This window comes from Anopheles cruzii, chromosome 3 (genome assembly GCF_943734635.1).
Source record: "Anopheles cruzii chromosome 3, idAnoCruzAS_RS32_06, whole genome shotgun sequence".
Taxonomy (NCBI): Eukaryota; Metazoa; Arthropoda; class Insecta; order Diptera; family Culicidae; genus Anopheles; species Anopheles cruzii.
Window position 1 is genome coordinate 52,499,077 of NC_069145.1, and position 12,607 is coordinate 52,511,683.

At 42.9% G+C, this 12,607-nt stretch overlaps 1 protein-coding gene across 1 annotated transcript; it reads right to left on the bottom strand.

Annotated features, from left to right (window-relative positions):
• Positions 1 to 7,246: 7,246 nt before the first annotated feature.
• LOC128270583 (uncharacterized) lies at positions 7,247 to 7,628 on the bottom strand. Its single transcript, XM_053007993.1, has 2 exons — positions 7,521 to 7,628; positions 7,247 to 7,453 (listed from the first exon to the last, which is right to left on the bottom strand). Exons 1-2 carry the CDS (start codon positions 7,626 to 7,628, stop codon positions 7,247 to 7,249), a joined length of 315 nt encoding a protein of 104 aa, XP_052863953.1.
• Positions 7,629 to 12,607: the final 4,979 nt, after the last annotated feature.

Genomic DNA, 12,607 nt, shown 5'->3' on the forward strand with positions numbered 1-12,607 from the left:
CTAAAAATCGATTCCCACACACATCTTCTTATGGTATTTTGTTGATGGAAGAAAATTCAAATGAAAATACTTTATAGCGTGAATCAAAACCAAAGGATTGGTCGATGAATCAGTGTCAAACAATGGAGTAGCTGATGCTGAAACGGAAAACGATAGAGGATGGTAAAGTGAATCAACCCAACCCAATTGTGATCGGATAATCGAAAATTTCGAACTCAAATTCATCGGACATGCACATGCATTTTGAAAGACTTGAATCATTCGGAACAGGACAGTTCTTCCAACTGTAAACGCTGTAGAAGATGTGTGATCAAATATTTAAGGACACACGTTTATGTCTCAGTTAAAACCATTGTGTATTTCATTTATGAAAATAAATATTAGTGAAAAAATAAGTTGTACCACCTACATTTTGCCTATGACGTGTGTACGTGTTCTGGAATAATTAGATATAGTGACAAAGTTAATTCTATTCTCTTTAGGTCAATGTTGGGTGAGTTTAGTGATTAAATAAACAAACATCGTGTCGATTTGTGGCAATTTGTGGCGATGGGCAGACTGCTAAAAAGTATCAAAAGTACAAAAAGTATTTTGATTATCTTTGGATTATGGAACATTCATGAAAATGAAACAAAAATTACGTCCACATGTTTTGGTAAACCATTTGCATGGATGTTCCCCAATGTGTAATGGTCACGTAGTAACTTGGTGTACTACATTTTGTGTTTCTCGTTTTTTTACGTCCTAGCCTTAAGACAAGTTGGCAATTTGGGCAAACGGATTGTCATGAACACTGCCGAAGCGGATCGGAGACGGTCCATAGGGTCAGAGTTTTGTTTTTTTGTTTCAGTGCTCAGGAAACGCTTGTAATGCAGCCAGGAATCCGGGGAAAGGTAACGTAACGTAGACGTGTACCGACGGGGCAATCGAGGCTGCTTTTGGGGCACTTGGCTGCTGCCGGAATCCTAGATGAGGCTTCCAAAAGTGCAAAAAGTTAATTGCGGCCGACGGTGATTCTTGCAAGAAAATTATGTAGTAGCCGTGGGTGGAGTGGCCGTGGGGCGTGGCGTTCGCGCCGCACGCTTTTGCGTACGTCCGTTTCATTTTTCACTCCATTTCCGCCGAATCCGAACGCAACTTCTTCAGGGCGCTGCTGTGAGTTTAATTACACTTTTTGTTTACGGAAAATTGTTTTCCGTCGGGCCGCCACTTCCGGGGCCCTTGGCGAAAGCCGAAAATTACTCGCCATTCGCCTCGCCCGGTGAGGCCCGGTAAAATTGTGATAGTTTTTCCTTTCCGTTGTGCCGTCCGAGCTCGTTACACTCGCTACCGGCTATTGTTTGTCAACTTGTTAAACTGTTTCCGGGGTTTCGAGCTAAAGTATTTGCGTCGAATCAGTCTCGGGAAAGCAGTTTTGATTTGAAGAGAATTTGTCCGTTTTTCTTATGTTTATGCCTGGGATTGTTTACGCCACTCCGAATCAACAGCGTACCAGCCGCGATGTTGCTTGCTGTCAATTGCAAAACTAGAACCACTATGCTTCCATTGTTCAACTCGCTTCGGGTACGAATGTTTATCGTCCGACAAGGACAACTTTACGGCTTTAAGGTGGAAACTCATCATGATGCCGCGCATTTAATGAGAAGCTTATCGTCCATAGCCGTACTCCACCTAAACTGAATTCAAGCGCTGAATCCACCATTTTTGCACGAAACTAAGGCATTAAAACGGCCTACGCACAACGATTTTCATTACAGACCTGCCTCTAGCCACTGCACTGTCTGCCCTTCGTGACCCCTACATTAAACGATTCGTTCTGCTCCACTTCCGAGTGTCTCGAGTTCATTAAGTTGAACACATTTTCAAATGGCCTCGGACCCGGTGTGCAAGTACCTCAACTGCTGAGCTGAGGGTATGTACAGTTCCAAAGGAGAACTCCCATGCAAAACATTCGCCAGCTGATTACGCTAATCAGTAGCCAGTCGCAAACTAATTACATGCTGCCAACAAGCGTTCCTCTCAATCAAACGCATGATAAATGAATTCCATTGGGCAGATGCTTCACTTCGTTAGGCCGCTGGCAGGTCGCTGGTATCTCTGAAGGCGGTCGAGCTCTTCGGGCCACTTTCTGGCCTTCCCCAGACCGTCCGCCCCGTCCAGGGGTTTGTGTAACTCAGCAGCAATCAGCTCATCCTCCCAAACCCAAACCACCCCGGTCCCGGTCCGGACCGTACCGAACGGCCGAAAAGGGGTTCGCTGGATGGTTTTTTCTCTCGGTTTCGCGTAAAATCTGCCTAACCGTAACTGTCTGCCAACGAAATAAACTTCGTCCGTCTGCCACGTCCGTTCTGATTCGATTCGTCTGTCGCGTCCAAGCTAGTTGGACCAAGTATCTGGGCGCTATGTCTTTGCCGCTATGCACTACAACAACTCCATTGCGGTCCAATTCGGTTCCGACGGTGCCCTTACAACTCTCTCGGCTCTCGGAACTCGGTGGCGGCGGCGGGAAAAGGGAGCGGGAAAAATTGTGCGAAGAAAACAAAATGAAACAAACTGAAATAAAAAGGACGCGCGTCCCAGGAGGGGCAACTTTTCTTTTCTTCTCGTAAACATAATTCAATTTTCCATACTGTTGCAATTAAGATAATTTGAAAGATAGAAAGCAGTCGAGCGGTAACCGAGGGCCAAACGAGACTAGTAACCACCGGTAAAGCTGGTAAACAGGATACGTTCCGGCGGATTATCGGGGGATTGTGAAGTTCCGTTGTTTTCCGTTTTCTTCGGTGCGTATTTGTTTTGGACTTTTCGCCCGTTTGCCGCTAGGACCCGGCGGCTGGAGCTTCATTAATGCGTTTCGCTTCGGCAGCTCTAGCTCGGCGTGGTTGTTTTCCGTGGATGTTCGCCGGGATGCAGTACCGGGATGTTACAGTTACTAGTGATTGTCATTGCGGTGATTGAAGTGTGGCAAGTTAAAGAGCGTACCGAACCCCTACGTAATGTCTGTGGGTGCAGGTTTTACAAATAGGATTTTTATTAAAACGAATAGATCGAATAGATCACAGATCACTTGGAGTGTGTGAAGCAAAGCACTATTCCATAGTTCGAAGGATCACACAACATAACGCAGTTCTGCATCGTTCTGACATGTGGTCGATGGTTTACTTGTCATTGATCAGAAAAAATTAGAACGTGTTTGATTCTCAACATTCAAGATTGTGATCGAAAGCGTATGGGGTCAGTCGATAGACAATTACTCGCCTAAAGTTTAGATGCAGCATTCATAAACTAGCCCGAACCGAACATTAACGTTAACCAGCTAATCCTGAGCTGGGCTCGGCTGGACGCGCTGTTGTAGTTCTGGCAAATTATCACAAAAACAACAATACGCTCTCGGGCACTTCCTGAAAAGTATCCATCCACTTTTCTACAAATTTTGTCCCAACCGATCACCCGGTGTTTGTGGCGGGGTCGCCCCGAAGTACGGTCGGACGGCAAAGTTGGGCGCAAAAAAGTTGTTGTGCAAAGCTGAGAAAACAGCACTGTCGAAGAGATAAACAAAGTCGTCATCGACACACACAGTTGCCAAAATGCGGTACGACACGGTGGCGACCACACGACAGGACCCGGGGACAAACCTCCGGGGACCAATTTGCCATTATCCTGCGGCGGAAGGCGGAAAGATCGGCGCTTTCTGCTTCGCTCCCCGCCCGTCCGCCGCTTTCTTGGTCCTGCCAGGGCCATGCCAGGGCTGTGTATGCGGTCGCGGCTTTTTTATTTTTTAGTTTCAGCGACAGCAGAGTTGCTGGCAGAGATCTTCTTCCCGTCGGCCAATACGGGGGGACAGGGACAGGCAATGAGAAATGTTGTAAATGAACAACCCAAAATCGTGAAATATGAAAAATGGCTTCCAGTTTCCAGGGCGGAAAGTGGACGGCGGGCGCGATAGTTTTGAATGGTTTTCCACTGGTTGCCAATGGACCGGACCGGCGAGGTCCCGAAAAGTCCCAAGGAAAACAAACAGATTTCCCACCATTGTCAGCGCCGGTACAGGGACTGTGCCTGCACACAAAATGCATAAAGACGGGCTGGACCCGGTTCGGCCCAGCGAACGCGAACCGATCCCTTTGGGTGTGGTGTATGTGGCTACGTGAGACGAAAAATGGAAGCCACAGCTTTCGTCGTTTGGTGGCCGTGCTTTTTGCGTCCTTTATGCATTTCTCCTCGCGGTGGGATTGTAAACTTTACGGCAGGGGCGAGCTGCGCCCTGAAGACGCGTTTCAGGTTGGTTGGGACCACTCAGAGAAGGCCTCCAGAAGGGGGGGGAGGGTGGAAAATTTTGCGCCGGCATTTAAATTCTGTGAAGGTTTTGGCTTAGCGAGGAGCGAAAAGATAAATTGAATGAAAATGAAACGTACACCCATAAGTCCCATGAGCCCAGCGAAGTTTTGGAAAGATGAAAAATGGTTCTTCCGAAAGTGATTCAGGAAGTCTGGGCCTGGCTGATCCACCAAAACCGCTGGGCGATGGCCACGACCCCCTCGCTTTTAATGGCGACCGGAGCGGATTGGTGCTTCGGTCAAGGAAATCATTATGTATCGGACGTTCAGGCTACCGAAACCAATATGCGGATGGACCTTTTGAAAAGCAATTTCGGTGGTAAGGTGTTGCGAAGTAACACTGTGGCCAAAAAGTATTGAATTATTTATTATTAGTATAACAATGGGCAGCGGAGCCTAGTTGACAAAATAAAGAGGTAAGAATAAGCTGACTTAAAAAGAACCCTAGCTAACCTAAATAACTGCTGCCTACATTAAAAAAAGTATGTAACGAAATTTCATTTTGAACTTGTTTTTGATTCCGATAGGGAACAATGTTTTTATTTCTACTAGGTCGTTGCGTTGAGATTCGGAATTTTTCAACACACAAAAACATGTTTATAAAATTTTTATGCAACTTTCTATTTAATTCGAAGTATGTGCAATCGCTAGCTATACATTTCTCCTATCTCTCTGCTTAATCATGGATTCCCAGACGAAAGAATTCTTCGACTTTTTAGGTAAACTAATTAGTCATTCCATTTCGACTTCTTCGTAGAAAAACGAAGAGCTGCTCAGCCAATACGTGTCCCATCGATGAAAATGAATGATATTCGGAAAGAACCAAGTCTGGTGAAAAACGCGGGGAGGGATAGCAGCTCTCATCCAAGTGATTTGATAGTATCCTGAAACAGTTTTGTTTTTTGGGGCGTCTGGTGCTTGTTGCCACGGGCAACCAGGCGTCTCCATTTAAAAAACAGGAACGGCTTTTTGGTCGTTTTCGATCAATGCATGGTTCAAATTGATCATTTGATGTCAGTAGCGATCTGAATTAACGTTTTCATTAGGTTTTAGGAGCTTTTGAAACACCACACTTTTCTGTCCCATCAGAAAGTCCGTTTTTTGGAGTCCTTGGACACTTTTTTGGGTAAAGTCAAAATCGGCATTTTAGAATTTCTTAAACCACTTAAAGCACTGCGATCTTTCAAACACAAGTCCCGACAAGCATTTGGTGCGATTCCGAAGCAGTTTTCTTCAAGAGGAGCAAAAAATTTAATCCCCGCAACCCGCATTATAATCCCCGCAAAACGTCATTTTCAGGCACAAAAGTTTAACCCTTTCAATGATGGGTTGCACATCGAAATAATTTATTTTGCGACCTGAAATCATTTACCTGATGTCAAAACAAGGAAATGATGCATGAACAGCAAAACTGGGAAGTCCCAATCGGCAGGTACAGCCATCTTTTTAAAATTCCAAATCTCAACGCAACGACCTAGTAGGTTGGTATCACTTTCACCAAATTATACGCATGTGAGAAATTATACGTTAAATTACTAATTACTAATTTGTGAACAGCGATTTCTTCGTTTTTCATAATGTTTGAAATTATTCAACAACGATCAATGATAAAATCATCAACTTATAAACTACACATCAGTAAAATCGAAGAATTGATGCTTCGAAAGCTCATTGAACTTGTTGGAATATCGAAAGGATAAGTGGAAGCCGATTAGATTGACCTTTTGGGTTTCCAGAAAAGTGAAATATCGATTGGTGCCAAAAACGTGATATTTTTGCGTCTGGTTTTGTGATCATTTTGTGATCATTTCTCAATAAACTCGGCTCAAATCATTCGGTAACCACCATATTCGCCTGACCTAACACCATGTGACTTCTGGCTATTCGCTAAACTCAAGAGACTGCTCCGTGGACACCATTTTTAATCTATAGAAGAGATGGAAACCGAAACGAAGAACGTATTGAAGGTAATTAGGGAAAAAGGGATGCTTTGTAAACCGGAAAAACCCGTTGCATAAGCATTTTGCATCCGGGGGGACTAATTTGAGGTGGACGGAATGAATTTAGAAGAACAAATAAAGTTTTTCTATTTATAAACAAACTCTTGTTAAGTTTTGGCCACAGTGGAATAGCGGAAATTTCCATTCAAATGCGACATAAATCGTTGCTTTTGCTCTTCGCGTCGGCCAGACCAAATGGAGAGTGTGAACAATAATCGAATAATGCAAATAATCGAATCGAACAATCATACTAGCAACATTACCCTACTCTGTTCTCTTCCGCTAATATACTGCTCTTCTGCAAACGAACGCAAACAAGAACTAATCATCATACAAACTGCCGATTTAACAGAATAAGAGATTTGAGAAACGTATCTGAAGACACACGTTATGCAAGATTTATTTTTAAATTTAAGCTATTAAGCTTGAGCTTAAGATTCTGCTGCAGACCCATTTCACGGGTAATAACAGTTCTTAAACATCTCGATTCGAGTTGTTCTTAATTTTTTATATTTAAGTTCTCCATTTCCAATACTAACAGTACCGATTTAACGACACTCTGCGGCACAAAATTGTAAACTAACTCTTTTAGCATGTTGATCGCCATTAGCTGAACTTTTTCGCGCGGAAGATTTGTTTAAATGTTTCCAAAAGTGCGAGGAATAAATAATCATTAACTTTCAATTTGCGATTAAAGCACCACCGTCTAGCAGCGCTGAAGTGAAGTAACTCCCACAAACGGCATTTCGCAGGACATTTATCATCATCAAGGGAAAATTAGAGAAAACGTTTGCTTTCGCATCGATCGTTTCGCTGCAAACGATAGTTCCGACCGAAGCCGCGTATCTCGGCGTTCTCGGCTGCAGTGCTTCATCTTCAGCAGGTCGAACTGAACTGACTTACGGTGAATTAAAGAGGAATGGCCCATTTCACGTCTCCCCGGCAGTAGTGACGTTGGTAGGTGGTGATGTATGGGCAAACCATGACCTCGGGTCGAATAATTTTATGCCTCCGTTGCAACGGGTGCGACATACAGGTGGCGTTCCCGATCTCCTGAGCACTCGTCCGGGGAATGAAATGTTTTGTGGTGTATCCAAACGTTCGATAGGCGGCTTCCTGTTGGATGGTACAAAGAACGGTGGTAAGAAAAGTGGTGCAGCCGGTGCAAGAAAGAGCTACCTACCCCAACCGTACTCCGGGGACAATCGCGTGGATACTGTTGGATGCGTTCGTCCCAACCGGATATTTTAACCCGGATGTCCGCATATTTGCGTATAATATCGTGTTCCATGATTCTAGGGGACAGTTTGTTGCTGAGTGGTCTGTCGCACCGGAACTCGAAACACCCGCTGTCCTTTATTGAGTGTCAAAAATTGAAATTATCTTAATTTCTCGATCGACGCTGGAAACTGGAAATAAAATTGAATTTAAATTTTTTGCCACCATCAACCACACTCCGTCGTCGGGCGAGTATGTTTCAGGTTTTTTTTGCTTTACCCGACGCATGAGGTCTGTAATACTGGCACCGGGGATGGAGAGCGCAATGATATACAAAAGTAAAATGAGCCAAACACAAAAAAATGCCGTTGTGGAAACACCATCAGTGGCGGAAACAACCGCGCCAATCACTTATTGCTATTGTTTTCTCATTTGGCACACACATCGCGATCGTTGCATTTTATCGAAATGAGAATCGGAAATACGGGTTTAACTCTACCATGCCGTTCGCCCCTTTCCTTATCATAAATGAAAAATAAAACTTTTGCATTTCTGCGTGGAGGTGCCGTTCGTGTTCGTGGTGTCGGTCGGTATAATTTTTTATTTATGGATTGTTTATTATTTATCGTTAATTTTTATTTACGTGCTAAATGGTCAAATTTAAAATATTGAAAAGTAGTGCAAATTACCACATTTCCACTTCCACGGGGAAATTTTTGGTGGAAGTTGAAATATATTCTCGTTCATACTAACCGAACAATCGGAGAAGTTATTGTTCCATCCCTCACGCAGGGCAAACAACTGTCGAGTCGACTCAATTATCCGAATTTAAGTTTGTGGCCATTTCGGAACCAACGACACTCCGGACGCATTCCATAACGGAGTGCACTCCAACCCTATTTTATGCTACAAATCTTTGCTCGGTGTACCGTTACGCAAAATATTGTTTTCTGCTCGATCTGCGGGTGTACATTTTAATTTATATCCGCACTGGAAATAGGGTTCCAAATCGGGCTCTCGGACTAGTTCAACTGCGGCTGGCCTGGCCTGGCGTGGGGTTTATAAACAGAGAGCCCGAAGCCCCTTATCGGCGTTTGCGGTTCGCGTTTGTTACGTACATTGAATGGAAAACACGCAAACTGACAGTCGGAATGCCATGAATGCAAAAAAAAAGATAAAGGATCGGTTAAATTGCGCGTAGTCGTAAATTGGACCACAACAGGAGCGAAAAAAAGATGCGAAATTACCCCAAAAGAGCAAAACGAATTGGCATATAAATAAAATATGGCAAACAGAGCTCGGGCCACTCAAAGAGTGCACGTAACGTTTGACGGTTTGAAGCGAGAAGCGGCAGCGAAATAAAAACAAAAATCACATGCAATTATTATGCCAATAACTTACCGTATCTTGAGGCACGGCTACCCCGGTCGGCCCCGGTTTCCTGGAGTATAAATTTCAATTTTGAATACTTTCGGATTTGTTTAGCGACCGTTATGGGTTAGTAGCTAGTTCGGTTTGATTTTGCTAAAGGGCTCTATGTCAAACATAACTAAAATCGCCATGCAAAGGCTACGTAGATTGATGCTCGAAAATGACAGAACAGTCTCCGTGATGTTGCGCGTCGGGGAGTACAGTTTTATTTATTAACTAAATGTAAATGTTTTGATTGGACTAAATCCAACCAATGTCCTTTTCGCTGAAAAGAAGGAGAACCCAAGCATCCTTATACCCGACATGTCACAAACTTGCTACTGATGGACGCACAAAACCACACTCTTTCGATTAACCCCTGTTCAGAAATGCACTCGAATGACACCAAAAATTGGCGTCCACTCAAAGATTGTTAATAAAACCATCACTTTAATATCTAGTTTGACGTTTGATAATACCATTGTTTGAAAACATGAGCCTCATCATACGGATAATATCTAGTAGTAGGTAGTCTAAAAAGAAATCCATTATTTTCAAGGTAGATGCTTATAGTGATCGATATCTCGTGAAGTATCGAGCGTACAGTTTTAAATTGAGGGTCATTTTAAAGCTGATACCTTACATTTAAAAAGATGTTTTCATTGTTTATTGTTTGTTTCATTCGGTTGTGAGTTACAGGGTGTAAACAATGGAAGTCACCAAAGAGAAAATTGGGTATATTTAACAATTTTTCTTTGAAAAAGGTGAAAGTTCAAGCTAGGGCGCTGAAATTTTGCATGGTGTTTATGGTGCCGATACTCTAACAGCTGGCTGGGTCAAATTTTGGTTTCGTTGACCCGTTTCAGTTATGTTAAAGCCTTGACATACACGTCATCGAAAATGTCCGATAAAATCACAGAAATAATCAAAGTTGATCAGCATGTTAGTAATCACAGCATCGGCCAGGAGCTAAAGATTAATAGTTTAAAGTCATTTGCGCAAAGCTTAATTCACGAAGAAGCTCGATGTTTGGGCGCCACCCTATTTACCCAAAAAAAACATGATGGCTCGAATTTCCACCTGCGAAGCTTTGGCCAAATGGAATTAAATCGAGCTATTCCTTAAACGGATGGGTACTGCTGATGAGGAATTGGCTACAAACGTCAATGCTGTGTGAACATGATCGTAGTCTAAGCATGGTGAAGCAACTCAACCGGTGGCCAAACCAGAACTAACGGTCAGGAAGGTTCATGGTGGGACTTGACAGGAATTGTTTATTATGAATTGTTTCCGTGTAGCCTCTACTGTCAAATACTTCTCCGTTCAAAGCTAGCAATTGACCAGAAACGACCAGAATCTGCCAACGGACGAGGTTTTGTGTTCCATCAGGACAATGAAATGTCACACACGTCTTTAGTGACTCGCCAGATAGTCCGGGAGCTTGGTTGGAAATTTTTAATGCATCCAGCGTATAGTCCGGACCTTCCATCAATCGATTGACACCTTTTTCGCGCGTTAAAAAATTTCCTGAGTGATGAAAAATTGAGATCAAGAAAAGATTATGAAAATGAATTGCTCGAGTTTTTTTTGTCAATAACGACTAAGCCTTCTACAAGAGAGGCATTATGAAGGTATTTTTAAAAAGGCAACACATTTTTCAACAAAATGGTGTATATTTGATGAAAATCTGACTATTGAAAGTATCTTAAACAAAGTTTTGAAGTCCACGCAAAAATAATGGATTTCGTTTTAGACTACCTAATATATGCTAAAGATTTTAATTGTGTATGTTGATAAAACAATCGGACAAATACAATTGATTAATACAATTGGACAAAATAAATAAATAATTAGTATAAAAATTTGATCAGTAAAAATCCTCGACTGCATTTCCGACGGCAGATAAAAATTTATGTTGCTTACGGCATGCTATTTATAAAAAAACACTTTTAAACTTTCATTTTTAAACTTTTTTATTTGAGTGTTTTTGGACAACTATCTACACCTTTAGAGAGATAACTTGATAAGATGTTTTGCTTTTTACGGAAAATTCTACCTGATCGGCTTTTGGCGCTATGGTACACCAAAACCTTCGCTTTCGCCAACGCTGGAAGTGCATCCGTTTGGAAAATTCGTCAAATTGGTCCTCGTTCCAAAAGGCCCCAAAATGGGATATATAACACATCGTTCAATAAGTCCCGAGACTACCATAGAAATGGCGCTAATAATGCCATTCATATACTAGGGTTCGAAAGTACCAACCTTCAGATGAAGTGTGTCAAAATTTGATGTAATTCGAAGCATAACCAAGAAAGCTACAGTGGTTAAAGTGACGCTACTTTTGCAATCCTGAAAAAATGGACCAAAGCGAGTTTCGCGTGTTGATAAAACATTGTTTTCTAATAGGAAAAAAACACTGTTCAAGCTCAGCAATGGCTTGAAAAACGTTATCCGGACTCTACTCCGTCGAAACCAACCATTTTTCGGAGGTATGCTGACTTCTATGCGGTCGTGCTGATACAAATGATGCGGAACGTTCGGGTCGGCCAAATGAGGCAGTAACCCCCGAAAACACCAAACAAGTATTGAAAATCGTGATGGGTGACCGCAAAATGAAAGTGCACGAGATAGCTAAGATGATGAACAATCAACTGGTAGTGCATTTACTATTTTGCACCAAAAATTGGATAAGAAAAAGGTTTTTTTCAAATGGGTGCTGCGTTTGCGCACATTGGAACAAAAGCCACCATGGCACAATTCAATCAAAACGATGACCAAATTCAACGAATTAGGCTTCCAACTGCTCCTCATCCTCCGTACTCGCCGAATCTGGCCCCCAGCGACTACTGACTCTTTACGGATCTCAAAAAGATGCTCCAGGGAAAAAGATATGGCTCGAATGAGGAGGTGATCGCTGCTACTGAGGCTCATTTTGAGACAAAAAACAAATCGTGCTACAAACATGGAATTGAAAAAATAGAGAAGTGTGGAATGGTTGTTTTACACTTTAAGAAGAGTATGTTGATGAATAATAAAGAATTTTGCCGATAAAATGTTGTTTTCATAGTTAGTCTCGGGACTTATTGAACGATGTGTTACCACGGCTTGTGACCGTTTGCTGCCGACGAGTAATGTAATTTTCTGTTCCTTTAGCGTTCTTCCCAATGGTTCTATTCTTACTTGGCAGGGACAGTGGGCCACCCGCGCTAATACTTTCCGAGTAATAAATAAGATAATAAGAAGCCAGGCGAAGCAGGCCACTGGCGTTGGAAAAGTTTATCCGCAGCGTCAAGTACTGCGGGCGATAAGAGGAAAAACACTGAGATTAAGCTTTCATTAGTGGCGAAGCGCGAAGAGCGCAGAAGGCAGCCGGTGCCGGAGCAGATCGTAGGTCAAAGACGTTTTACGTTGAAAAGATGAGCTTCCGGTCCCGGGTGCTCGGGTTGTTTCATTCCCGAAATCGATTACTGATCTTCACTGTGTACGGCGCAGCTTAGGAGTAATCCAGCGAAAAAATGGAACGCTTTTTGCGTCTCCGGCACCGGGCGGTCGGCAAGGCAAACAAATACCAACTCCTTAAATCCACCACCGGTGTGATATATTGCTCTTCGATGGTCTCGGAATTCCTCCGCAGACAGCTGC

Coding starts and splice junctions, on each gene's coding strand:
- LOC128270583 (XM_053007993.1), bottom strand. CDS start 7,628: ATGGAACACGATATTATACGCAAATATGCGGACATCCGGGTTAAAATA. Junction 7,454..7,520: donor GTCCCCGGAGTACGGTTGGG/GTAGGTAGCTCT, acceptor ACCATCCAACAG/GAAGCCGCCTATCGAACGTT.